Source organism: Chiloscyllium plagiosum, unplaced genomic scaffold, assembly GCF_037043375.1.
Source record: "Chiloscyllium plagiosum isolate Xiang-an unplaced genomic scaffold, Cpla_swu_hap1 HiC_scaffold_29, whole genome shotgun sequence".
Lineage (NCBI taxonomy): Eukaryota > Metazoa > Chordata > Chondrichthyes > Orectolobiformes > Hemiscylliidae > Chiloscyllium > Chiloscyllium plagiosum.
The window spans coordinates 40307623-40332408 of NW_028270167.1; the positions used below are offsets into that span (position 1 = coordinate 40307623).

The 24786-nt window shown below is 43.4% G+C and overlaps 1 protein-coding gene across 1 annotated transcript in view; it reads right to left on the minus strand.

Annotated features, from left to right (window-relative positions):
* Positions 1 to 9969: 9969 nt before the first annotated feature.
* Positions 9970 to 24786, minus strand: part of LOC122540531 (ATP-sensitive inward rectifier potassium channel 1-like) — a 79503-nt gene continuing 64686 nt past the window's right edge. Inside the window, exon 2 of the mRNA XM_043676394.2 lies at positions 9970 to 11105. Within this exon, the coding sequence (XP_043532329.2) occupies positions 9972 to 11081 (1110 nt within the window). The 5' untranslated portion in view covers positions 11082 to 11105 and the 3' untranslated portion in view covers positions 9970 to 9971. The remainder of the gene's footprint in view (positions 11106 to 24786) is intronic.

A 24786-nucleotide genomic window follows, 5' to 3' on the forward strand; every position in this document is an offset into this window, starting at 1 on the left:
TTGTCTACTGAGTCAGTATGGGTGGAAGTTAGGAACAGCAAGGGAACAGCCACCGCATTGGGGGTTTTCTACAGACCACCTAATAGCAGTAGAGAGATTGAAGATCTCATAGGCGGGCAGATTTTGGAAAAATGCAAAAGTAGCAGGATGGTTGTTATGGGTGATTTCAACTTTCCCAATATCGACTGGAACTTCCGAAGTGCAGATGGTTTGGATGGAGCCATTTTTGTCGGGTGTATTCAGGAGGGTTTTCTTACTCAGAATGTAGACAGACCGACAAGGGGAGAGGCCATTTTGGATTTGGTGCTTGGCAATGAGCCAGGACAGATGTCAGATCTCGTGGTGGGAGAACACTTTGGTGACAGTGATCACAACAGCCTCACATTTACCATAGCCTTGGAGAGGGAAAGGAGCAGTTACCGAGGGAAGATATTTAATTGGGGAAAAGGAAATTATGACACTATCAGACAGGAGTTGGGAAGTACAGACTGGGAGCAAATGTTCCACAGAAAGGGCATAGCAGACATGTGGAGACTGGTTAAGGAGCAGTTGTTGCGAGTGATACACAAATTTGTTCCTCTGAGACAGGTAAGAAGGGGTAAGATTAAGGAACCTTGGATGACGAGAACAGAGGAGCCTCTCGCAAAAGGAAGAAAGCAGCTTACGTAAGGTGCAGGAAGCAAGGATCTAGCACAGCTTTAGAAGATTACAGGCTTACGAGAAAGGAGCTCAGAAATGGACTGAGGAGAACCAGGAGGGGCACAAAAAAGGCTTGACAATAAGGATTAGGGAGAACAAAAAGGCATTTTACTCATATGTGAAAAATAAGAGAATGATCAGGGAGAAGGTAGGGCCCATCAGGGATAGCGGAGGGAACTCGTGCGTGGTGTCTGAGCAGATAAGGAAGCCCTAAATGAGTTTTTTGCCTTGGTTTTCACCAAGGAAAGGGACCCTGTTGTGAATGAGGACTTTGTGAATGCGGAGCTGGGATACAGGTTTGACCAGATCAAGATTGATGAAGTTGATGTGCTGGAAATTTTGTAAAACATTAAGATTGATAAGTCCCCAGGGCCAGACCAGATTTATCCTAGGCTGCTCTGGGAAGCGAGAAAGGAGGTTGCTAAGCCACTGACGAGGATATTTGCCTCCTCACTCTCCACGGGAGTTGTACCAGAGGATTGGAAGGAGGCAAATGTTGCTCCTCTTTTCAAGAAGGGTAATGAGGAAATCCCTGGCAATTATAGACCAGTCAGTCTTACGTCTGTAGTCAGCAAAGCTGTTTTTTATAAACAAGGTATTTAAGATAATGAGTGGAATAGATAGAGTCAATAGCCATAGACTTTTCCCCAGGGCAGGATTGACTGGTACAAGGGGTCATAGTTGTAAAATATTAAGAGAAAGGCATAGAGGAGACGTCAGAGGTAAGTTCTTTATGCAGAGAGTTGTGAATGCATGGAATGCGTTGCCAGCTGTGGTGGTGGTGGAAGCAGAGTCATTGTGGACATTTAAGCGAGGGCTGGACATGCACATGGATAGCAGTGAGTTGAGGGGTGCGTAGGTTAAGTTATCATATTTTATATTAGGATTAAACCTCGGCACAACATCGTGGGCTAAAGGGGCTGTTCAGTGCTGTACTTTTCTATATTCTATGTTCAATACATTGAGTTTGATCAGATCAAACAAAGTAAATTTCCATAGATGGATAAGGGCATGAAAAATAGATCAAACATATGATGCTCTTTGGAAAAGTTCTAACATCTATTTCCTGAAGTAATGTGAACTCATGTCGAAGAGCAGTGATTTAAGACTGCACGATTAGCAGTAGAAATGGCAATTGGATATGAGCTGATGCATAAATCAAAGTGTGGCATCTGATATCAATTTTGATCTGTTGGGATAGAAATTCAGGAAAAGAGGAATCCTCAGATGGCACAGTGGTTAGCACTGCTGCCTCACAGCGCCTGAGACCCGGGTTCAATTCCCGCCTCAGGCGACTGACTGTGTGGAGTTTGCACGTTCTCCCCGTGTCTGCGTGGGTTTCCTCTGGATGCTCCGGTTTTCCCCCACAGTCCAAAGATGTGCAGGCCAGGTGAATTGGCCATGCTAAATTGCCCGTAGTGTTAGGTAAGGGGTAAATGTAGGGGTATGGGTGGGTTGCGCTTCGGCGGGTCGGTGTGGACTTGTTGGGCCGAAGGGCCTGTTTTCACACTGTAATGTAATCTAAGGGAAAAGGAGATCTCATTGAAGACAGTAAAGATAGTTTACGACAAAGTAAAATGGTAACCCATGAGAAGTAAAAAAGCTGAGATGTTTTCACTGCAATAAAGTCGGTCAGTAGGTCAGATGGAGTTGCAATGTTGGTGATTTAGCAAAAGCACTGGGAAGACAGATGTGGGAAACCAGGAGAAGTCAGGAGGTTTGCTGAAGTGTTTAAGGGAAGTCCAGTGGAAGCTAAAAAGCTGCACCAGAATATACAATCTGGTCCGGGACTGGTTGAGAAAATAGTGCCAGATCTCTTTAAAGAATTTATTTGCGAGGATAAGATTTACTCGAATATACCTGGAGGAGCAGGTAAAGAAATTAAAATTTTAAGAGCTATGGGAACATGTCAATTTTCAATGGTGGGAGATAAGGAGATATGTAACTCAGAAGAGTATTGCCAGAAATGGTGGTAACATGAGGAACTCATGGTGAGAAGAGCAATGTTCCACTATATAAAGTGAGGTTGGAAAGTCCAGTGAAATGTGATGAAGTGGTGGTAGGAGTCATAGAGATGTTCTCAGTTCCAGGAATACATTTATCCATAGTAATCATATAGCTGGATCACAGATGGGAGTGATGCCTAGTAGTGGAAAATCAGGCAATTGAGGTATTACAGGAGGTATATCTTTGGATTTTTCATGACTGTGCGATAACAAGGTCAAAAAGTCACAGGCTGAAGAAGGAGAAATCAAAGATAAGGAAGTTGAAGTAGAATTATCAGAGACAATGTATGATCAAATGGTTGAGAAAAAAATAAGAACAGGTGGATGGCAAAGTGGATATTTTTTGTTCAGAGAAATTAATTACAATGGAAAGATGCAAAACAAAAGAAGTTGTATCAAAAAGTGTATACAGAAGTATAATCTGAGTAAATCACAGAATGTTACTCCCTTAAAAATGACTTCTTGATGATGAAATGGAAACCATCACATATTCAGACAGATGAGAATAGGCAGAAGTTCAGAAAGTTGTGTTACCAGTGGGTTATAGAAAAGAGGTGTTGCAGCCATTCGGAGGTCTTTTGGGAGTAAGGAAATCTCAAGCCAAAATGCAAAAACACGTTTATTGTCCTGGATTGCTTAAGGATGTGGTTGAATATTGACAGACATATCACACGTGTCAGGTAACTGGAAAACCTCAGGCAGTGATAACAACAGTACCCGTAATACCCATTACCGCATTTGAGGAACATTTTTTACCAGGGTCTTAATTGTTTGCGTGGTAACCTTACCTAAATCAAAAAGCGAAAATCGATATTTGTTGAAAATAATGGATGTGTCCACTAGATTTCCAGAGTCCATTCTTTTGCACAGTATCATGGATAAAAGGATTGGAGAAGAGTTACTCATATTTTTCACTAGATACGGACTACCAACAGAGATACAATCAGATCAAGGATCAAATTTTACATCAAAATTGTTCAAGGAAATTATGGATAGTTTAGAACATAGAACATAGGACATAGAACTTTACAGCACAATGTATTACAGCCCTTCAACCCTCAATGTTGTGCCAACCTGTGAAACTAATCTGAAGCCCATCCAACCCACTCTATTCCATCCTCATCCATATGTCTATCCAATGACCATTTATATGTCCTTAAAGTTGGTGAGTCTACTACTGCTGCAGGCTGTGCGTTCCACGCCCCTACTACTCTCCAAGAAAGAAACCACCTGTGACATCAGTCCTATACCTATCACCCCTCAATTTAAAGTTATGTCCCCTCGTGCTAGCCATCGCCATTTGAGGAAAAAGGTACTCACTGTCCAGCCTATCTAACCCTCTGATTATCTTATATGTCTCTACTAAGTCACCTCTCAACCTTCTCTCTAACGAAGACAGCCTCAAGTCCCTCAGCCTTTCCTCATAAGACCTTCCTTCCATACTAGGCAACATCCTGGTAAATCTCCTCTGAACCCTTTCTACAACTTCCATGTCCTTCCTATTATGCAGTGACCAGAACTGTACGCAATACTCCAAGTGTGGCCACACTAGAATTTTATACACTTCAGCATGACCTCGTTGGTCGGAATCTCAATCCCTCTACCAGTAAAAACTAACACACCGTATGCCTTCTTAACAACCCGATCAACCTGGGTGGCAACTTTCAAGGATCTCTGTTCCTGGACACCAAGATCTCTCTGCTCAGCTACAGTACCAAGAATCTTATCATTAACCCAGTACTCTGCATTCCTGTTACTCCTTCCAAAGTGAATCACCTCACACTTTTCCACATTAAATTCCATTTGCCACCTCTCAGTCCAGCTCTGCAGCTTATCTATGTCCCTCTGTACTCTATAACATCCTTTGCCACTATCCACAACTGTATCAAACTTAGTGTCATCCACAAATTTACTAACCCATCTTTCTACGCCATCATCTCGGTCATTTATAAAAATGACAAACAACAGTGGACCCAAAACAGATCCTTGTGGTACACCACCAGTAACTGAACTCCAGGAAGAATATTTCTGATTAACCACTACCCTCTGTCTTCTTTCAGCTAGCCAATTTCTGATCCAAACAGCTAACTCACCCTCAATCCCATGCTTCTGTATTTTGTACAATAGCCGACTATGGGGAACCTTATCTAATGCCTTACTGAAATCCACATACACCACATCAACCATTTTACCCACATCCACCTGTTTGGTCACCTTCTCAAAGAACTCAATAAGACCTTTCACAAAACTGTACTGACTATCCTGAATCACATGATTCCTTTCTAGATTATTATAAATCCTGTCTCTTATAACCCTTTCCAACACTTTATCCACAACCAAAGTAAGGCTCACAGGTCTGTAATTTCCAGGGTTGTCTCTAATTCCCTTCTTGAACAAGGGAACAACACTTGCTATCTTCCAGTCTTCTGCCACTATTCCTGTAGACAATGGCGACATAAAGGTCAAAGCCAAAGGCTCGGCAATCTCCTCTCTGGCTTCCCAGAGAATTCTAGGATAAATCCCATTTTATGTATTTTCACACTTTCCACAATTGCTAACACCTCCTCTTTGTGAACCTCAATCCCATCTAGTCTAGTAGCCTGTATCTCGGTATTCCCCTCGATAACGTTGTCTTTTTCCTGTGTGAATACTGACAAAAAGTATTCATTTAGTGCTTCCCCTATCTCCTTTGACTCTATGCACAGCTTCCCACTGCTATCCTTGATTTGCCCCCATCTTACTCTAGTCATTCTTTTATTCTTGATACACCGATAGAAAGCCTTAGGTTTTTTCTTGATCCTATCCACCAACAACTTCTCATGTCTCCTCCTGGCTTTTCTTAGCTCTCTCTTTAGGTCCGTCCTGGCTAACCTGTAACTCACAAGCACCCTAACTGGGCCATCATCTCTCAACATAAGCCTTCTTCATCGTCTTGACAAGAGATTCAACTTCTTTAGTAAACCACAGCTCCCACCCTCGACAACTACCTCCCTGTCTGACAGGTACATACTTATCAAAGATCCGCAATAGCTGGTCCTTGAAAAAGCTCCACATTTCAATTGTGCCCACCCTCTGCCGTTTCCTTCCCCATCCTATGTATCCCAAATCTTGCCTAATCGCGTCGTAATTGCCTTTCCCCCAGCTATAACTCTTGCCTGCGGCATATACATATCCCTTTCCATCGCAAAAGTAAACATAACCAAATTGTGGTCACTATCACCAAAGTGCTCACCTATCTCCAAATCTAACACCTGGCCGGGTTCATTACCCAGTACCAAATCTAAAGTGGCATCGCCCCTTGTTGGCCTGTCTACATACTGTGTCAGGAAACCCTCCTGCACACATTGGACAAAAACTGACCCATCTAAAGTACTTGAACTAAAGTATTCCCAGTCAATATTTGGAAAGTTAAAACCCTCATAACAGCTACCCTGTCACTCTTGCTCCTATCGAGAATCATCTTTGCTATCCTATCTTCTACATCTGTAAAACTATTTGGAGACCTATAGAAATTTCCCAACAGGGGTAACCTCTCCTTTCCTGTTTCTAATCTCAGCCCATACTACCTCAGTAGACGAGTCCTCAAACATCCTTTCTGCCACCGTAATACTATCCTTGACTAATAATGCCACACTACACCCCTCATTTATCATTTTCTCTGTTCTTTCTGAAAATTCTAAATCACAGCACCTGCTGTAACCATTTAGGAATCAAACAAACCAAATCCATTGTGTACCATCCAGAATCACAGTGAGCATTAGCATGGTAGCATCAAACTATAAAGACCATGCTGAGGGCTGATAGTCAAGGCCATCCAGAGATGAGGATAAAGGAATTCCACTTGTATGTTTAGCAATTAAAGGTGCATCAAATGAACATACCAAATACAGTCTGCTTGGATTAGCTTTAGGGCATGAGGTGAGATGACCACTGAAGAAAGATTGGTGAGTCAGAGTTCAGGGACCACACGTTTGGATTCTAATTGTCAAATCTTTAGGGAAAAATTAAATTGAGCAGGTGAGTTGGCTCGACAGTGTTTAAAATTAGCACAGCATGTGATGAAACAGGAAGTAGACAAGAAATCAAAAATTTGTAATTTTGTTAGTGGAAATTAGGTGCTAATGTTACTTCCAGTGGTAGGTGAACCTTAAAAGCAAGATTTAGTCGACCTTACAAACCAAAAGGAAACTGAGTGAGGTAAATTATTTGATAAAAAGGAAATCTCACGGAGTGTTTCATGTGACACTGCTCAAAGAGTGTTTTGATAGGAAAGAAAGCAAAAGTGTTATTTCTTACAACATAGAGAGAAGAATCAAGTTCAGATGATTCTGAATTGGACATTTCTCAAATTAAATTGGACAATGAGGAAGCTCTCAAAAGTTGGGATAAATTATTGAGCTACCTTCCAGATGAAAACAGAGCTTGAACGCAATCTCAAAGACAACTTAATTGAAGTGAGTTGCAGTGACTGAGCTCACCCACAGTAATGGTGCTAAAACCAGATGGTACCCAATGATTGTGTGTGGCCTATTGTAAAGTCAGTGCAATGACAAAATCTAAATAATATCCTATTCCATGTTTGGAAGACTGTATTGAGAAGATGGGGCAAGCAACTTAAATTTCAAAGTTGGACTTACTCAGAGGATACTGGGCAGGTACCTTTATCCAAAAGAGCAAGGGAAATTCCAGCTTTCATGACACCAAATGGACTGTACCATTTTAAAGTCATGCCATTTGGTATAAAAAATGCACCAGCCACATTTCAAAAACTGATCAATAAAGTTATTTCTGGATTAACTACTTGTAAGATGTACATCAACAACCGGGTGATTTTAGTCAAATATGGAAGGAACATTTACAGCATCTATCGGAATTGTTCGATCAAATTCGGGAGGCAGGCTTGATGATAAACCTGGCTAGGAGTCAGTTCGCAAAAGCTCAAGTCACATTCCTGGGCCGTGTCTTTGGTCATGGACAGATGGCCCTATGGAGTATGAAAACAAAGATTATTGGAGAGTTTGCCGCATCATCAACAAAGAGGGCAGTACTATGATTCCTGGGATTGAGTACTTTTTATCAGAGGTTCATGATGGAATTTTAGCAGTGTGGTTGGTCCACTGATTGACTTACTGAAGAAGTGCAAAAAATTTCAGAGGATGGAGGAATGTCAGAAGGTATTTGACAGGCTGAAAGCTGTCCCAGTGTTAGCCCCACCTAATTACACAAAGACATTCAAGATGACTATCGATATGAATGATGTGGGTGTCGGTGCTGTACTCTTGCAAGAAGACGATGAGAAGATAGAAATACCTGTTGGGTATTCTTCCATAAAATTGAATAATCTTAACAGAAATATTCCATAATTAAGAAGGAAACATTGAGCTTGGTGTCGGTGTTACATTTCAGGATTTATATTACCAGTATTGTGTCTGAGATGAATGTATATACTAGTCATAACCTCTTAAAGTTTTTGGAGAAATTAAAGGACAAAAATTCCAGACTGTTTAGATAGAGCTTATTATTGCAGCCATTCAATTTGAAAATTTTACAAGTTGCAGGAAAGAAAAGGTAATGACCAATGCACTGTCTCAACTTGGATGAAGTCAGGCAGAGGTGTTCAGTTGCAGGAAAATAATAGACTGAAATAGACTTATAATAAAGGTTTGCACACTTAGAGTCAATTTAATATATATGTTCTGTAGTGTCCTAATGGAGTAAGACTAAGGGTTTTTAAAAATGAAGCTGTTTTTGTATGCTGTTGGTTCATTTTGTTTGGGGGGATGTTATGACAATGTTATGACTTTAAGTCTTGTGTCTTTCCTGGTTTCTTTTAGAAAGAGATTGGTGACAGGTGACAAACAGACTCTGAGAAGATAAACTTGTGATGCCTTGGAGTTGATTTTAAAGTTGTAACAATAGAAGCAGCCTGAGTGAGCGCGGTTAAGCACTCGCAGATCAAGGATTTTTAGTTAGTTTTCAGCAGTTGCTGTTGGGTCTTGAAGAAATTGAATCTTTTTATTCCCTCTCTCAAATACAGGCAAAACCTGGGAATTCTCTTCCTATGTTGCTGGATTGCATGTGGAATAAAATTAGTTTTCTGAATTTGCCTTCTTGTCAATAGTGTGTTTATGGGATATTACTATATTGGAATAATTAATTTGTAATAGTTTCTGTATCTCTTACTTTATTAAGTTTTCCAGTAGAGTTAAATTATTCTAAATTCTTCTTTCTTTTGTTGTACTTTAACAATAGTGTTTGAATAAGTTGTGTTTTGCTTAATGTCGAGTAGTTTAACCAATCATATTGCATGTGGAATACAGCACCTGATATTTACCTTCAAAATAAGAAAAAATTAAGGTCTAAGTTTCCTTATTAACATATTTTGAAAGGATCTGGTCTGGTCCATAACACTGTCCCTTCCTGTTTCACACCTGGACTGAGACTGTCCCTGTGTGTGTCACACCTGGATTGAGACTGTCCCTGTGCATGTCACACCTGGACTGAGACTGTCCCTGTGCATGTCACACCTGGATTGAGTCTGTCTCTGTGCGTGTCATACCTGGACTGAGTCTGTCTCTGTGCGTGTCACACCTGGACTGAGACTGTCTCTGTGTGTGTCACACGTGGACTGAGTCTGTCTTTGCGTGTGTCACACCTGGACTGAGACTGTCCCTGTGTGTGTCACACCTGGACTGAGACTGTCTCTGTGTGTGTCACACCTGGACTGAGACTGTCCCTGTGTCTGTCACACCTGGACTGAGTCTGTCTCTGTGTGTGTCACACCTGGACTGAGACTGTCTCTGTGTGTGTGTCACACCTGGACTGAGTCTGCCTCTGTGTGTGTCACACCTAGACTGAGACTGTCCCTGTGTGTGTCACACCTGGACTGAGTCTGTTCCTGTGCATGTCACACCTGGACTGAGACTATTCCTGTGTGTGTCACACCTGGACTGAGTCTGTCCTTGTGGGTGTCACACTTAGACTGAGACTGTCCCTGTGTGTGTCACATCTGGACTGAGACTGTCCCTGTGTGTTAAACCTGGAGTGAAACTATCATTCTATGTGTCACACCTGGAGTGAGAAGAACCCTCCCTATGTCACAACTGGACTGAGACTGTTCATCCTACCACAATCCTGGCTTGGTGTTATCTAAAGCTTCCTCCTGTTATGAGTGAATGTCCATCATAAAAATGACATATTTCATTTTACTAGAAGCTTGGAGATATAAGTACCAAATACACATTAACTGAGATGTGAAATTAATGTTTACATTTTAGTTTCATTGACTTCATTGAGTTGGAATACAGGGTTATCGTATGCTTTCTTCTCATTGCGTTTGGCCTCCCTCTCTGCCTGCAGACAATGGGCACAGTGTGGAGTATCGACCTGAACAGTCTTACCAAAGTTGGAGAAATCAACTCTGTACTTCCCTTCTTTTGATTTGGAGACAATGGGGGCAAATCTATAGCCCCAGAAGACTTCGTCTGGGATGTAAGATGTTCTCACCTGGCAGGTGGCGCTGGTGGCCTCTATGGTGCCATCCAGGAACACTACCAACTCAAAGTCTTGCTGCTTGATGGTCTCGGCTGACATCTCATAGAAGGGACTGGTCTTGTCAATAATGTGATAGATAGTGAGAGGAGATATGAAAAATAGATTCTCATTCCCTGCATCAACAATAAAATCAATGTTGACTTGATCCATGATAATGGTCTCGCCCTCTAGAGTCACTGTGGTTTTCAAAAGCTTTCCATAAATGTGGCTGCTAATCAGAAGACTTTTCCTGAGGTTGGCTACTCGGATCAGGAGACACAGTTTTCCCCCACGTTTGCTGATGACAGCGGTTTTACTGAAGGTGATGGTTTTGGCATGTTTCTTTGGTCGAGAGATCTTGGCCAGGATGGCACCGCACATGAAGGAATTAATGATGACACCTAGGATGGATTGAGTCACCAGGAGGAAGATGGCTTCACCACACTGTTCCGTCACACATCTGAACCCATAACCAATCGTGACCTGAGTCTCCAGTGAGAAGAGAAAGGCAGATGTCAGCCCATTAAGATTCTGAACACAAGGCATATGGGTATCAGTGGGTGAAAATTCAGGAAGGTCCTTATGCATGTAAGCAACTGCGTACCACAACAAACCAAAGAGAAACCAACTTCCGAGGAAAGCTGAAATAAAGATGGTCATCTGATATCTCCATTTGAGGTCAAGGACAGTTGTCCAAATATCCACAAGGAAGCCAATCCGTGAATGCTCCTTGACGTTTCCGAATTCGATGTTACACCTCCCATCCTTGGAGACGAGACGAGCTCTCTGACGATTGTGCTCTGTTAGGTTTCGAGTCAATCTCCTGCGGAGGTATTTGAACATTCCGCAGAAAAAATACCTGTTAATCTGTGAAGACAATGCCAAAGAATACATTAAACTCCATTATTTATCCTCCAGCAAGCTCTGAGGACCCTCCCAACACATCCCAATCACAAAACTGAAGAGGAAACTTGGTTTTATCACCTTTTCTGAAATTAAAGCAAACACCATAATTTCTTTCAAAGGCTTCAACCTGGATATACGGTTAATTGAGTAGTCCACAGGAAATATCCGTAAGTGTTTAAGAAAATAACAAGATTGCATATTGCCACAAAGCAGATAAACATCTGTTAATTTTCAACTACTAGTTAGCACTAACCTGACAAATCATGATGATAAAAGAGAGAAATTTTGCTTGGTCATTGGGCATCTTTCAAGCTAAGTGTGAAGGTTAAATAAAGCGTTCAGGAGCTTGACTCATAGAAGAGCTGTAGAATTAAATTGGCCTTCACTTGGTTTTTCCAATTGAGAGCCCCACAGTTATTTGTTCACTAGATAAAGGGTCATTAAAGGATAAATGGAGCACAACAAGTTTAGAGTCAAGAGTGTGTTGCTGGGAAAGCACAGTACGCCAAGCAATATCCAAGGAGCAGGAGAATCAACGTTTCGGGCATAAGCCCTTCATCAGGGGCTTGTGGGCTGGGGCTGAGAGATAAATGGGAGGGGATGGAGTTGGGAGGAAGGTAGCTGAGAAAGCGATAGGAGGATGAAGGTGAGGTAGAAGGTGATAGGTCAGAGGGGAGAGTGATGGACAGGTCTGGAAGGTGGTGCCGAATTGTAGGCTTGGACTGGGATAATGTGGGAGGAGGAGAAATGAAGAAGCTGTTGAAATCCCCATTTTTCCCATGTGGTTGCAGGGTCCCAAGGCAGAAAATGAGGCGTTCTTCCTCCAGGTGTCAGGTGGTAATGGTTTAGTGGTGGAGGAGGCCCAGGACCTGCATGTCCTTGAAGGAGTGGGAGGGGGAGTTAAAGTGTTGATGGGTGGAGGTATCCCAGAGATGTTAGAAAAGTGCTTGCAAATAGAACTATGGCATTAAGTGAGGGTACCTGGATCAGATGCATATTATGGCTCCAAGCAGTTTAATTTTTCTTTAGGTATCTGGAAGAGAAAAGCTGAGAAGAAAAGACATTTGCCCCACCTCCCCTTCCAATTGGACATTAAAATTACTCTGCAATTTGTGACTTATCTGGATTAGATGGATTTCCAAAATCAACCCACAATTTGGGAGACTGTAGACTATACTTGGTGGGCGGCACGGTGGCACAGTGGTTAGCACTGCTGCCTCACAGCGCCAGGGACCCGGGTTCAATTCCCGCCTCAGGCGACTGACTGTGTGGAGTTTGCACGTTCTCCCCGTGTCTGCGTGGGTTTCCTCCGGGTGCTCCGGTTTCCTCCCACAGTCCAAAAGATGTGCAGGTCAGGTGAATTGGCTGTGCTAAATTGCCCATAGTGTTAGGTAAGGGGTAAATGTAGGGGTATGGGTGGGTTACGCTTCGGCGGGTCGGTGTGGACTTGTTGGGCTGAAGGGCCTGTTTCCACACTGTAATGTAATCTAATGTAATGTAATGTTCTCTGAAACAGTCTGCAAGAAGGTGTCCTTTCTCCCCGATATAGACCACACCGGGTACAATAAGTCCACGTTTAGAAAGAACAGATCATTGAGATATTCAGACCCAGCCTGAGACAAGGACAACAGTGATAGTTGTAGTTCTAATGGAAGGCCAATTGCACAAACTCTAGCTTTGAGTTAGGCACATGTTACTTAAACCACAGATCTGACTCATATTGGTGATCCTAGATATAGGAAGACAAGCCTAATGTTGAAAAAAGAAATAAAGAGGAGGTTTTTTCTAAAATTAATTCATGAATTGTGGATTTTGCTGGTAAGGTCAGTTCTTATTGCCCATCCATAATTGCCCTTGTCATGGGTACAAATAGTTGCATGCTGGAACCACTGCAGTCTGTCTAATGCAGATGTACTCACAGTCAGGGAAGAAGTTCCAGGACTCTGAACCTGGGAGACTGAAGAAATTGCAATCAATTTAAACAGCAAGGATGGTGCGTGACTTGGAGAGGAGGGTGTAGGCACTGGTTTTGCTGTTCTAGCTAATGGGGGTTATTAGTTTGGAAGATTGTGTCAAAGGAGGCTTGGTAAAGGGAACATTTCACATAGTGTGAGGTAAAAATTCAACTGAGTGTTAATCTGATTGGACAAAATAACTGCACAGAGACTGATATCGATCACCAAGTTGCCCTTTATTTACACATGCACAGTGCACAGGCTGTGATCAGCCAGCTCAGAGTCAATGTCTAGACTGAGGAAATCTTCTGAATCTCCTGTTTTTTTTTATGATGCACTCCACTCCCTGCGGCGCCCACCTCTCCCTGAACAACTCCAGGGTGTTGGTGGACACCGCGTGCTCCTTCTCCAAGGACACCCGGGCAATCTCCTGTTTTTTGTTTTAAATTTAACCCCCACACTACCACCTAAGTGCGGTAGTGCTTATTTTTGCCCCAGCACCCATGGTGTGTGTGTGCAGGTGTGAGACACAGTGAAAGACACAAAGTGCACCAATCTTTATTCAAATTCCACCACCAGGAAGATAGGAAAACACCCGGGTGGCCAGTGACAAACACTGCCTTTCACATCAAAGGGCAGTGCTGTGTGATCAAAACAGTGAAGGGGAGGGTAGAGACTAAATCAAAATAGAGTTGGAGGGAGAAATGATGCACTCCACTCCCTGCGGCGCCCACCTCTCCCTGAACAACTCCAGGGTGTTCGTCGACACCGCGTGCTCCTTCTCCAAGGACACCCGGGCAATCTCCTGTTTATATTTGTCAGCCAGGGCTCCCTGATTGGCTCAGGTTAACAACCCCAATCAAGGATCTCATAGTCAATGAGATCCACCTGGCCATGCTTCCACAGTGAACAACAGGGACTGAATAATTAGATTCTCCAAAAATATTTTCATTATCTCTACAGCTGAAAAAGATATCCTCAGTTTTGAGAGCGATTGGTACAAAGTGATGGGAATACAAAAAGGAGAGTCAAATAGGTTACCTCAGTTTTGAAAACAAAGCGTTTACCGGGGTGGCACAGTGGCTCAGTGGTTAGCACTGCAGCCTCATAGCACCTGGGTTCAATTCCCACCTTGGGTGACTGTCTGTGTGGAGTTTGCATATTCTCCCCGTGTCTGCATGGGTTTCCTCCGGGTACTCCAGTTTCCTCCCACAATCCAAAGATATGCAGGTCAGGTAAATTGGCCATGCTAAATTGCCCATAGTGTTAGGTGCATTCGCAAATGTAGGGTGGGGGAGTGGGTCTGGGTGGGTTGCTCTTTGGAAGGTCGGTGTGGACTTGTTGGGCCGAAGGGCCTGTTTGCATACTGTAGGGAATCTAATCTAATATGTAGCCTGTTTTTACTGGGTAATTTTATGAGGCATCATCAATGGGATTGAGAGTCATGAAACCAGTCCTAAGTATCCATGCTGTTTATACCCTCACAAGTAAAACTGCACCCTGGAGCAGGAACAGTACCCTATAAATTAAATCATCAGAGTCAGAGTTAAACACACGAGAATATCAATTCAAATTTATAAAGAGGAGACAGAAATTACAACTTAACTGGGGTTTAGGGTTAAGTAGTTTAGATTTGGGACTGGGGTGGAGGAGAAAAATTGGAAGCCTTGAGTTTGAACATGGGATCAGGAAGAGTCTATTTTATCCTTGAGTGTGCTGCACTAAACCAGTAAATCTAGTGATTCAATCCCTCAACTCCTTTCTTTCCTTCTTTGCTTAACACCTCTTGATAAGCTTGTGTAATAAAATCTATCTCCCCGCGTTTCAGGAGTTTGGCTGATTGCTGGCAGCAATCAAGACTTAACGAACTTTAGGAAGGAACAGGTCTTCCTTTAACTATTGTGAGAAGTTTTGCTAGGAAGTGAACCCTCTTGCATTGATGCTTGCATTCATTGCTGTAGCTTTTTTGCATCAGTGGCGCCATTTCTACTTAACTTGTGCTTATTCCTTCCTGTTCAGACTTGGCCATATTTGACTGTTCAGTCCATCTAATGTCATGGTCTGAAAACAGAAAGTGCTAGAGTTCTAAGGGAGAGTCACACTGGGCTCGAATCATGAACTCTCTCCACACTTGCTGCCAGACCTGACTGAGATAACCAGACATTTCTTCACCCAGAGTGTGGTGAGCGTGTGAACTTCTCTGCCACAGAAAGTGATTTACGCTAAAACATTGAATTCTTTCAAGGAGTTGAATATAGTTCTTAGGGTTAAAGGGATCAAAGGGTATGGGGAGAAAGCAGCAACAAGGGACTGAGTTGGATGACCAGACGTAATCATATTGAATGATAAGACAAGGCCAACAGCCTACTGTTGCTCCTATTTTCTATGTTTCTCCAGCACTTTCTTTTTGATTTTGGATTTCCAGCATTTGCTTTTATTTGATGTTATGGTAGCTGGGATTGGTATTGTCAACATAAATTTACAGTTTATCATGTCAACAGTCATGGATCAGGATATGATTAGTGACAAGTGAATGGATGCACTGCTGCTTGCTTAAATAACTCAAATTAAATTAGTCAAGTACAACTTTTCTTTCACAAAACCATGTTGACACTGCCTGGTTGCAGTGAATTAGTTTATGTGCTCCACGACAACTTCCATGATAATGAATACCAGTGAATTCCCTATGACTGATGTTAGGCTAATCAGTCTGTAGATTTTTGCCTTTCTGGTTCCCTCCTTTCTTGAATAAACAAGTTCCATTTGTGGAGTTGTAATCCAATGGGACCTTTCCAGATCTTAGGAGCAAACGTTAGAGAGGCTGGGCCTGTGCCCTAGAAATTTAGAAGACTATCGGGTGATCTTATTGAAACTTCTGAGGGGAATTAACAGGGTAGATACTGAAAGAATGTTATCGTTTGTGGAAGACAATAGGAACTGAAAAGGGTGCGGAAAAGATTTGCAAGTATTCTACTGAGACTGAAGGGTTTGAGTTAAAAAGAGAGGCTGGATAGATTGGGACTTTTATCCCTGGACTGTCGGAGGCTGAGGAGCGACCTCATAGGAGATCTGTAAAATCATGAGGAGCATAGATAAGGTAAATAGCCAAGGGCTTTTCCCCAGAGCAGGGGAGTCCAAAACTAGAGGGCATAGGTTTATGTTGAGAGGGGAAAGATTTGAAAGGGACCTGAGGGACAAGTTTTTCACTCAGAGGATGGTACGTATATGGAACAAACCATGAGAGGTAGTGTAGAGGCAGGTACAATTCTAACATTTAAAGGACATTTGGAAAGATACATGTAGTTCAAACCTGGCTGTCATGGTTGAGTTGGGCCATAGGGTCTTGTTTCACCCCTGATGAAGAGGCAGTGCCCCAAAAGCTAGTGCTTCCAAATAAACCTGTTGGACTATAACGTGGTATTATGTGATTTTTAACTTTGTCCATGCTGTATAACTCTATGATTAGGGGGTAACATTTCAAATAAGGAGTCGCCCATTTAAGATGGAGAGGAGAACATTTTTTTACAAAGTATTGTTAGTCTGGGGAACTCCCTTCTCTGGTGAGAGAACAGTAAGGCAGGGTCATTAAACATCTCCAACACAGAAGTGGGTGGGTTCCTGTCTAACAAGGGAGTCAATGACTGTATTTGAGGATGTAGGAAAGTTTGGAATTGAGGTCACAATGAGATCCTCCATGATCTTATGTTAATAGTGGGTCCAATGTGAGGGCCCGAATGGCTGCAGTCATGTGTTTGTATTGATATTAACTTTGCTGACTGAAGAATTCACCAACCCATATCCCATCAATTACGACAAGCAATATAAGAACATAAAACCATAAGAAATAGAAGCAGGAATATATCAGGCAGCTCCTGGTACTTGCCTTAACTCTACCCCACAATCCACTATCCCCTGAGGGACAAAGAAAAGCCTGTCTATATCACTCTCAGTTATATTCAGAGAGGGAGCTTCCAAATCTACTGGCGGAGAGAGTTCCAGAGATTTCCAATGCTTACGCTCAGATTTAAAGGTGAAGAATAACAGCAGGTCTTGGGTGGAATGATATTGACAGTGCCTGGGGGCTACCTCACATGCTATCTCACATGATCAGGGTGTTTAGTGAACTAGCCCCACCAGCCTGAAATTGGTGCATATCCCTCCAAATCTTCCCTATGCATGAACTAATTCAAAAGTCTTTTAAGTGTAACTTCATCTGCATCCATTACTTCCTCTGGTAGTCATCATTTGGAGATGCCGGTGTTGGACTGGGGTGTACAAAGTTAAAAATCACACAGTACCAGATTATAGTCCAACAGGTTTAATTGGAAGCACACTAGCTTTCGGAGCGTCGCTTTTGAGCCCTCCACTATCACCTGATGAAGGAGCAATGCTCCAAAAGCTAGTGTGCTTCCAACTAAACCTGTTGGATTATAACCTGGTGTTGTGTGATTTTTAACTTTCCTCTGGTAGTTCATTCTACACAAGAATCACTCTCTGTATAAAAAAGTTGCCCCTCACATCCCTTTTAAATCTTTCTCCTCTCACTTTGAAAATATGCCACCTGGTTTTGAACCCTCACCTCCCCTCACCCCCACCCCCACCTGAGGGAAAAGACTCTTGTCATTCACCTTATCTAGGCCCCTCATAATTTGATAAACCTCTATACGTGTCGCCTCTCACCCTCGAATGCTCCAGTGAGAAAGGTCCCAGCCCTTCCAGTCTATTTTTATATCTCAAACCCTCCATTCTGGCAACATCCTGGTAAATATTTTCTGAACCCGCTCCAGTTTCCTATAACAAGGCAACTAGAACTGCCTCACCAATGTCATGTACAACTTCAACAAGGCATCTGAACTCTTAGACTCAAAAGTCTAAGCAATGAAGGCAAGCGTACTAAACACCTTCTTAACCATCCTGTCTACATGTGAAGCAAATTTCAAAGAATTGTGTACCTGAACCTCTCGGGTTCCAGTCATTGTGAGGTAGTAGTGCTAACCACTGAGCCACCATTTTGTGAGTTTCAAAGGATGTGCATCAGAACATTATCTTTATATGTTAATATAATGCTTTGCAGGCATACAAAATGAAAATTGGAGCCAAACTATCCCAGTCTATGTTAAAGTAGTTAGCCTGAGATGTCATAAGGAACTTGGGAACAAATTCAAGAGGCTGATCTTCCTTAAGCAGACATGCTCTGAGGCTTCTCTGAGGTTCATCTATCGGCACATACACTCTAAGTGATAACGGGAGTCAGTCAGGAAGCATAGCAGGGCAGGATTTGGATGTGCGTGCAGCTGTAACTCCCTGTAAAGGCAGTGCTGAGTGTGCAGATGAGGTTAAATAAATTCTTGAGAGCTCTTGTATCGAAAAGCAGGGTGATCACAATTTCCAGAGTGAAATTTGCTAAGTTTGGAAAGATCACCTTATTGAAGACTACACTTACTGGATGATAGAGCATCTTCAACTGATTGCAAAATGTGCTCAGTGCATGGTGTATATTTGTGAAGGAGATCTCAAGGAGGAGATATTTTGATCACTGAGCACCCATGGAGAGGGAGCTCTCCTCAGGACAGGAAAAGTGATTCTGAGAGGAAAGGGCAGGTCAAGAAGAATGTCTGCAAGGTAGGGAATGTTTGGGCCAATTGCTGAAAGGTACAGGAAAAATCAGTGGAATCTACCTACCACAGGCACATACACTCTGTAAGTGATAACGGGAGTCAGTCAGGAAGCATAGCAGGGCAGGATTTGGCTGTGCGTGCAGCTGTAACTCCCTGTGCTGAGTGTGCAGATGAGGTTAAATAAATTCTTGAGAGCTCTTGTATCGAAAAGCAGGGTGATCACAATTTCCAGGGTGAAGTCAGTAAGCCTGCAGTGGTTCTGAGGGATACTGGGGCTGGACAAACTCTACAGTGGGATAAAGGCCTGGCCCTAACACCTAAGAGTGCAGCTCATGCTGGGGGATTGAAAGGAGATATAGGCCAATCCCACTTTTACTGGGTAAATCTGGAGCATGACCTTGTGTTGGGACCAAACAGTGTGCAGGTCAACCCCAGTCTGCTGGTAGAGGCTGTTGATTTGCTTCTTGCTGGTGAACTGGTGGAAATAAAGATAATAACATCCCAATGGTCTCTAAGGAGCCCTTTCAGGTCAGGGAGATTGAACAACTGGAGGAACATAGAACATTACAGCGCAGTACATGTCCTTCGACCCTCGATGTTGCGCTGATAGCTGGGATTTGCCCTGAAAGAGTGGTCACATGGACCATACAGGCTGAGGTGGCCTTCCAGTCCAGTTATCCAATACCTTTTCCAGAGTTGAGAAGTTCCCCACAAGGCAATCAGGAACAACTCAAGCAGCTGACCCACTATTTTAAACGTGAGCTGAAATTGCTGAGGCCGAGGTTGAAACAGCCTGGAATGCTACTAAATTAGAAATGAGGAGCTTCTAGGGGAATAGAGGGCTCCTCACTGACCTGCAGCCACGGACTGGGCTGTAGTTCAGCTGAACTTGAAACCTAATCTTTACCCTAACCCTAATGATGAACATAACCTTAAATCTAACTCTAACCCGAAACCTAAACTTAACCATTACCCGAAATATATCATTAACACTAGCCCTAATCCTAACCCTAATCCTAACCCTAAACTTAACCTTAAACCTAACCCTGACCCTAACCATAACCCCAACACTAATCCATATGTTAATCCTAACCATAAACCTGATCCTGACCCTAGCCCTAACACTGATCCTAACCCTAACACTGACAGCAGTCCTAACCCTGACCCTAGTGAACTCATTAGATTCCGAACACTGAGAATGTCAATATGCACAAAACCCATCTCACATCAGCCAGGACTGTTACTAGCCAAAAAGCTTCACAGGGTTTTACAGAACTTGTCACACCCACCAGATTGTGTGAAAACCCCAAACTACAATAAGACCTTCCCCGGTATTACATTTGCTGGCTTTTGGAGAACAATTCAGCAAGGGATAATGTGGGACACCTGGCCATAGGAAAACTTTGCTACCAGTAAATACCTAGCCTTATCAGCTCCCCATTTCATGTTGCCCACCCTATTCCTGTCTGGAACATAAGAAATAGGAGCAGGAGCCCATTGAGTTTGCTCCATCATTCAATATGCCTGTATTCCTGATGAAGGGCTTTTGCCCGGAACGTCGATTTTACTGCTCCTCGGATGCTGCCTGACCTGTGTGCTTTTCCAGCACCATTCTAATCTAGACTCTGGTTTCCAGCATCTGCAGTCATTGTTTTTACCTCCATCATTCAATATGATCGTGTCTAATCTGATTGTGGTCTGAACATCATTTCCCTGCCTGCTCTCCCTGCTAACTACTTTATTAGGCAAGAATCGTGGGCGGCACGGTGGCACAGTGATTAGCACTGTTGCCTCACGGCGCTAGAGACCCGGGTTCAATTCCTGCCTCAGGTGACTGACTGTGTGGAGTTTGCACGTTCTCCCCGTGTCTGCGTGGGTTTCCTCCGGGTGCTCCAGTTTCCTCCCACATTCCAAAGATGTGCAGGTGAGGTGAATTGGCCATGCTAAATTGCCCATAGTGTTAGGTAAGGGGTAAATGTAGGGGTATGGATGGGTTGCGCTTCGGCGGGTCGGTGTGGACTTGTCGGGCCGAAAGGCCTGTTTCCACACAGTAATGTAATGTAATCTAATCTAATCTATAATAGGTGCACTGAAGACTGGAAGGTACCACATGTGTATCTCTGTATATCACAAAAATGATCCAAATGAATAATTTTCACTCACATGCTAAGCTGCTCCAGACTGTATCCAATGAATTTTTCCAATAACTGATGCAACTTTTTAATTCCTCACACATTGATTATAAACAGTAGGAGTTCTGTGCAACTCACAACTCTGTAACTTTTATAAATTCCAATGAGTTTCTACATCAAGAAGTGGTCAAGAAAATCGGAAGACCTTCAAGAATTACATACTTGTCAATATACAGCCCATAACATGGTGTTCACTGTTCTGATTCAGGCTTCCTGATTATTGTGTAAAGTCAGCAGCTTATGTGACACATTCTCAAAAATATTGGCTCATTAACTGTCATGTAAAGGATTCAGGACCGTAGAGCAACATGATGATGATGTCTGGATTAGTGGTGCTGGAAAAGCACAGCAGTTCAGGCAGCATTCGAGGAGCAGTAAAATCAACGTTTCGGGCAGAAAGTCTGAAGGGTGGAGAGATAAATAAGAGGAGGGTGGGGGTGGGGAGAAAGTAGCATAGAGTACAATAGGTGAATGGGGGAGGGGATGAAGGTGATAGGCCAGGGAGGAGGGCAGAGCAGATAGGTGGAAAAGAAGATAGGCAAGTAGGACAAGTCATGGGGACAGTGCTGAGCTGGAAGTTTGGAACTGGGGTGAGGTGGGGGAAGGCGAAATGAGGAAACTGGTGAAGTCCACATTGATGCCCTGGGGTTGAAGTGTTCTGAGGAGGAAGATGAGGCGTTCTTCCTCCAGGTGTCTGGTGGTGAGGGAGCGGCGGTGAAGGAAGCCCAGGACCTCCATGTCCTAGGCAGAGTGGGAGGGGGAATTGAAATGTTGGGCCACAGGGCGGTGTGGTTGATTGGTGCGGGTGTCCCAGAGATGTTCCCTAAAGCGCTCTGCTAGGAGCCGTCCAGTCTCCCCAAGAGGAGACCGCATCGGGAGCAACGGATACAATAAATGATATTGGTGGATGTGCAGGTAAAACTTTGATGGATGTGGAAGGCTTCTTTAGGGCCTTGGATGGAGGTGAGGGAGGAGATGTGGGCGCAGGTTTTGCAATTCCTGCGGTGGCAGGGGAAGGTGCCAGGACGGGAGGGTGGGTTGTAGGGGGGCATGGACCTGACCAGGTAGTCACGGAGGGAATGGTCTTTGCGGAAGGCGGAAAGAAGTGGGGAGGGAAATATATCTCTGGTGGTGGGGTCCGTTTGGAGGTGGCGGAAATGTCGGCGGATGATTTGGTTTATGCAAAGGTTGGTAGAGTGGAAGGTGAGCACCAGGGGCGGTCTGTCTTTGTTACGGTTGGAGGGGTGGGGTCTGAGGGCGGAGGTGCGAGATGTGGACGAGATGCGTTGGAGGGCATCTTTAACCACATGGGAAGGGAAATTGCGGTCTCTAAAGAAGGAGGCCATCTGGTGTGTTCTGTGGTGGAACTGGTCCTCCTGGGAGCAGATACGGCGGAGGCGGAGGAATTGGGGATATGGGATGGCATTTTTGGATTAGGTAGGATGGGAAGAGGTGTAATCCAGGTAGCTGTGGGAGTCGGTGGGTTTGTAAAAAATGTCAGTGTCAAGTCGGTCGTCACTAATGGAGATGGAGAGGTCCAGGAAGGGGAGGGAGATGTCAGCGATGGTCCAGATAAATTTAAGGTCAGGGTGGAATGTGTTGGTGAAGTTGACGAATTGCTCAACCTCCTCACGGGAGCACGAGGTGGTGCCAATGCAGTCATCAGTGTAGCGGAGGAAGAGGTGGGGTGTGGTGCCGGTGTAATTACGGAAGATCAACTGCTCTACGTAGCCAATAAAGAGACAGGCATAGCTGGGGCCCATATGGGTGCCCATGGTTTGGAGGAAGTGGAAGGATTCGAAGGAGAAATTGTTAAGGGTGAGGACCAGTTCGGCCATGTCACGGAGCTGCACATCACTGTGGATAAATAGCACAGTGTGGGCAGGCCGGGAACTCATGGCAAAACATCAACACACTTTAATAGTTTGGATAGGAAGACACACAGGAACAGACTTCATGAACACATGAAGAAGATAGATTAATCCTTATCTGATGTGACTATAAGATCAGAGCCTGGAATAGCTTCAATTACCAGGTACATGAGTATTTAGGATTAATGTTTGATGAATTAGGTTAGTTTGATATCTAAATGTGGAGACAGTTTTTGATTTAGCCTTCTCCTTGACTAGTCTGTCTTAAATCCAAATTCATAGCATAGCATCAACCCACATAATAAAAGGCAAACAGGTCATAGAGTCATAGAGATGCTCAGCATAAAAACAGAACCTCTGTTCAACTCGTCCACGCCAACCAGATATCCTAAATTAATCTCGCCCCATTTGCCAGCATTTGGCCCATATCCCTATAAACCCTTCTTATTCATATACCCATCCAGATGCTTTTTAAATGTTGTAATTGTACCAGCCTCCACCATTTCCTCTGGCAGCTCATTCCATACTCACCCCATCCTCTGCTTGAAAAGGTTGCCCCTGAGGTCTCTTTTATATCTTTCCCCTCTCACCCTAAATCTATGCCCTTTAGTTTTGGACTCCCCCACCCCAAGGAAAAGACCTTATCTATTTATCCTATTCATGCCCCTCATGATTTTATAAACCTCTATAAGGTCACCCCTCAGCCTCCAACACTCCTGGGAAAATAACTGTAGCCTATTCAGAGGAGAGGTCTCAGTGATCTCTTAGTCCCAGAGGTGGTCATCCATCCCTCAAAACTCAGCTCAACAAGAGATGGGGTGCAATCAATGATTTCCTCTTTGAAAGTTGTGTTGCTGAAATGGTTAACAGCCTGGACGTGGAGTCTGTTAGGCACTAATCCAACCAGCCACATGGTCCTGTGACGGTAATTGCGTATAGAAAGAGGCTGTTAGAGCAAAGCACGGGGCCTTTAAAGTGGTGCTTGAAGCCTCTGCTCAACAATCGAGAGCTGCTTCAAAAGTGGATTTATGATGCATTGCATTGTGAGGCCACGAGAGTCATCAGGGAGATGCTGTGGGATCAGTGGGCTGTCTCCACCCACATGAGCACGTAATCACACAAAGTGATGCTCCATTATTGAACCACAGTTTACATCAGCACAGGGAAAGGCCATTAGTCACCTGCTATAAGTTCCAGTTCTTTGTCAGGACAATCCAAATCAAATTGCTGACCCCACTCTCTCCCCATGGTTCGCCATCTTTAATTTAAGAACCTGATGCAATGGCGGCCATCTTGACCATTCCTAGCAGTGAAACATGTCAACAACTCTATCACAAAAAGACACTTCTCTACAACTCGGTGATCAAACTCTTCGACACTTTTTCAAACTGATGATACTTCTTCTCCAACTGCATTCAGAGGAAGTCGTCCAGGACTGTTTATCAATAATTCAAAGCCAACAAATTATTGCCATTAATTCTGCATCAGCTTTCTCTGCTTTAATGAAGTCATCCACAGATCTTGTGATAATTAAAGATTCTAATACCTGGCATCATCCTCATGAAACTTAACTGTTCATCTCTTTTTTTAATTTTTTCATGACACATGGATATTATTGGCAAGGCAGCATTTCTAATCATCACTAAATGTCATATTAATTTGTTACCTTTTGTATAAGACAGCTAAAAGTGCACTTAGAACTAGTACTGTGACCTGATCAATATTTAATACAAATGCATCCGTACTTTTTTGCTTATTAGTCCCTTAGTTTTTACTGTTAGTCCCTCTATACTCAGACCATACTTGCAAGATGGGATACTTGTCCATCTTGATCTCTGTCTTTTCATCCTCTGTATCTCTTTCAGTTAATATATACCCATTCCTTGTGTGCTCTTGGCAATGGCATGTCCTCAATCGCAGAGGCATTAATCTAAAAGATAGCTCCTTATGATTAAGAGATCTGATGCCCTTCAACAAGCTTATATGTGAGACTGAAAGAGAGTCAT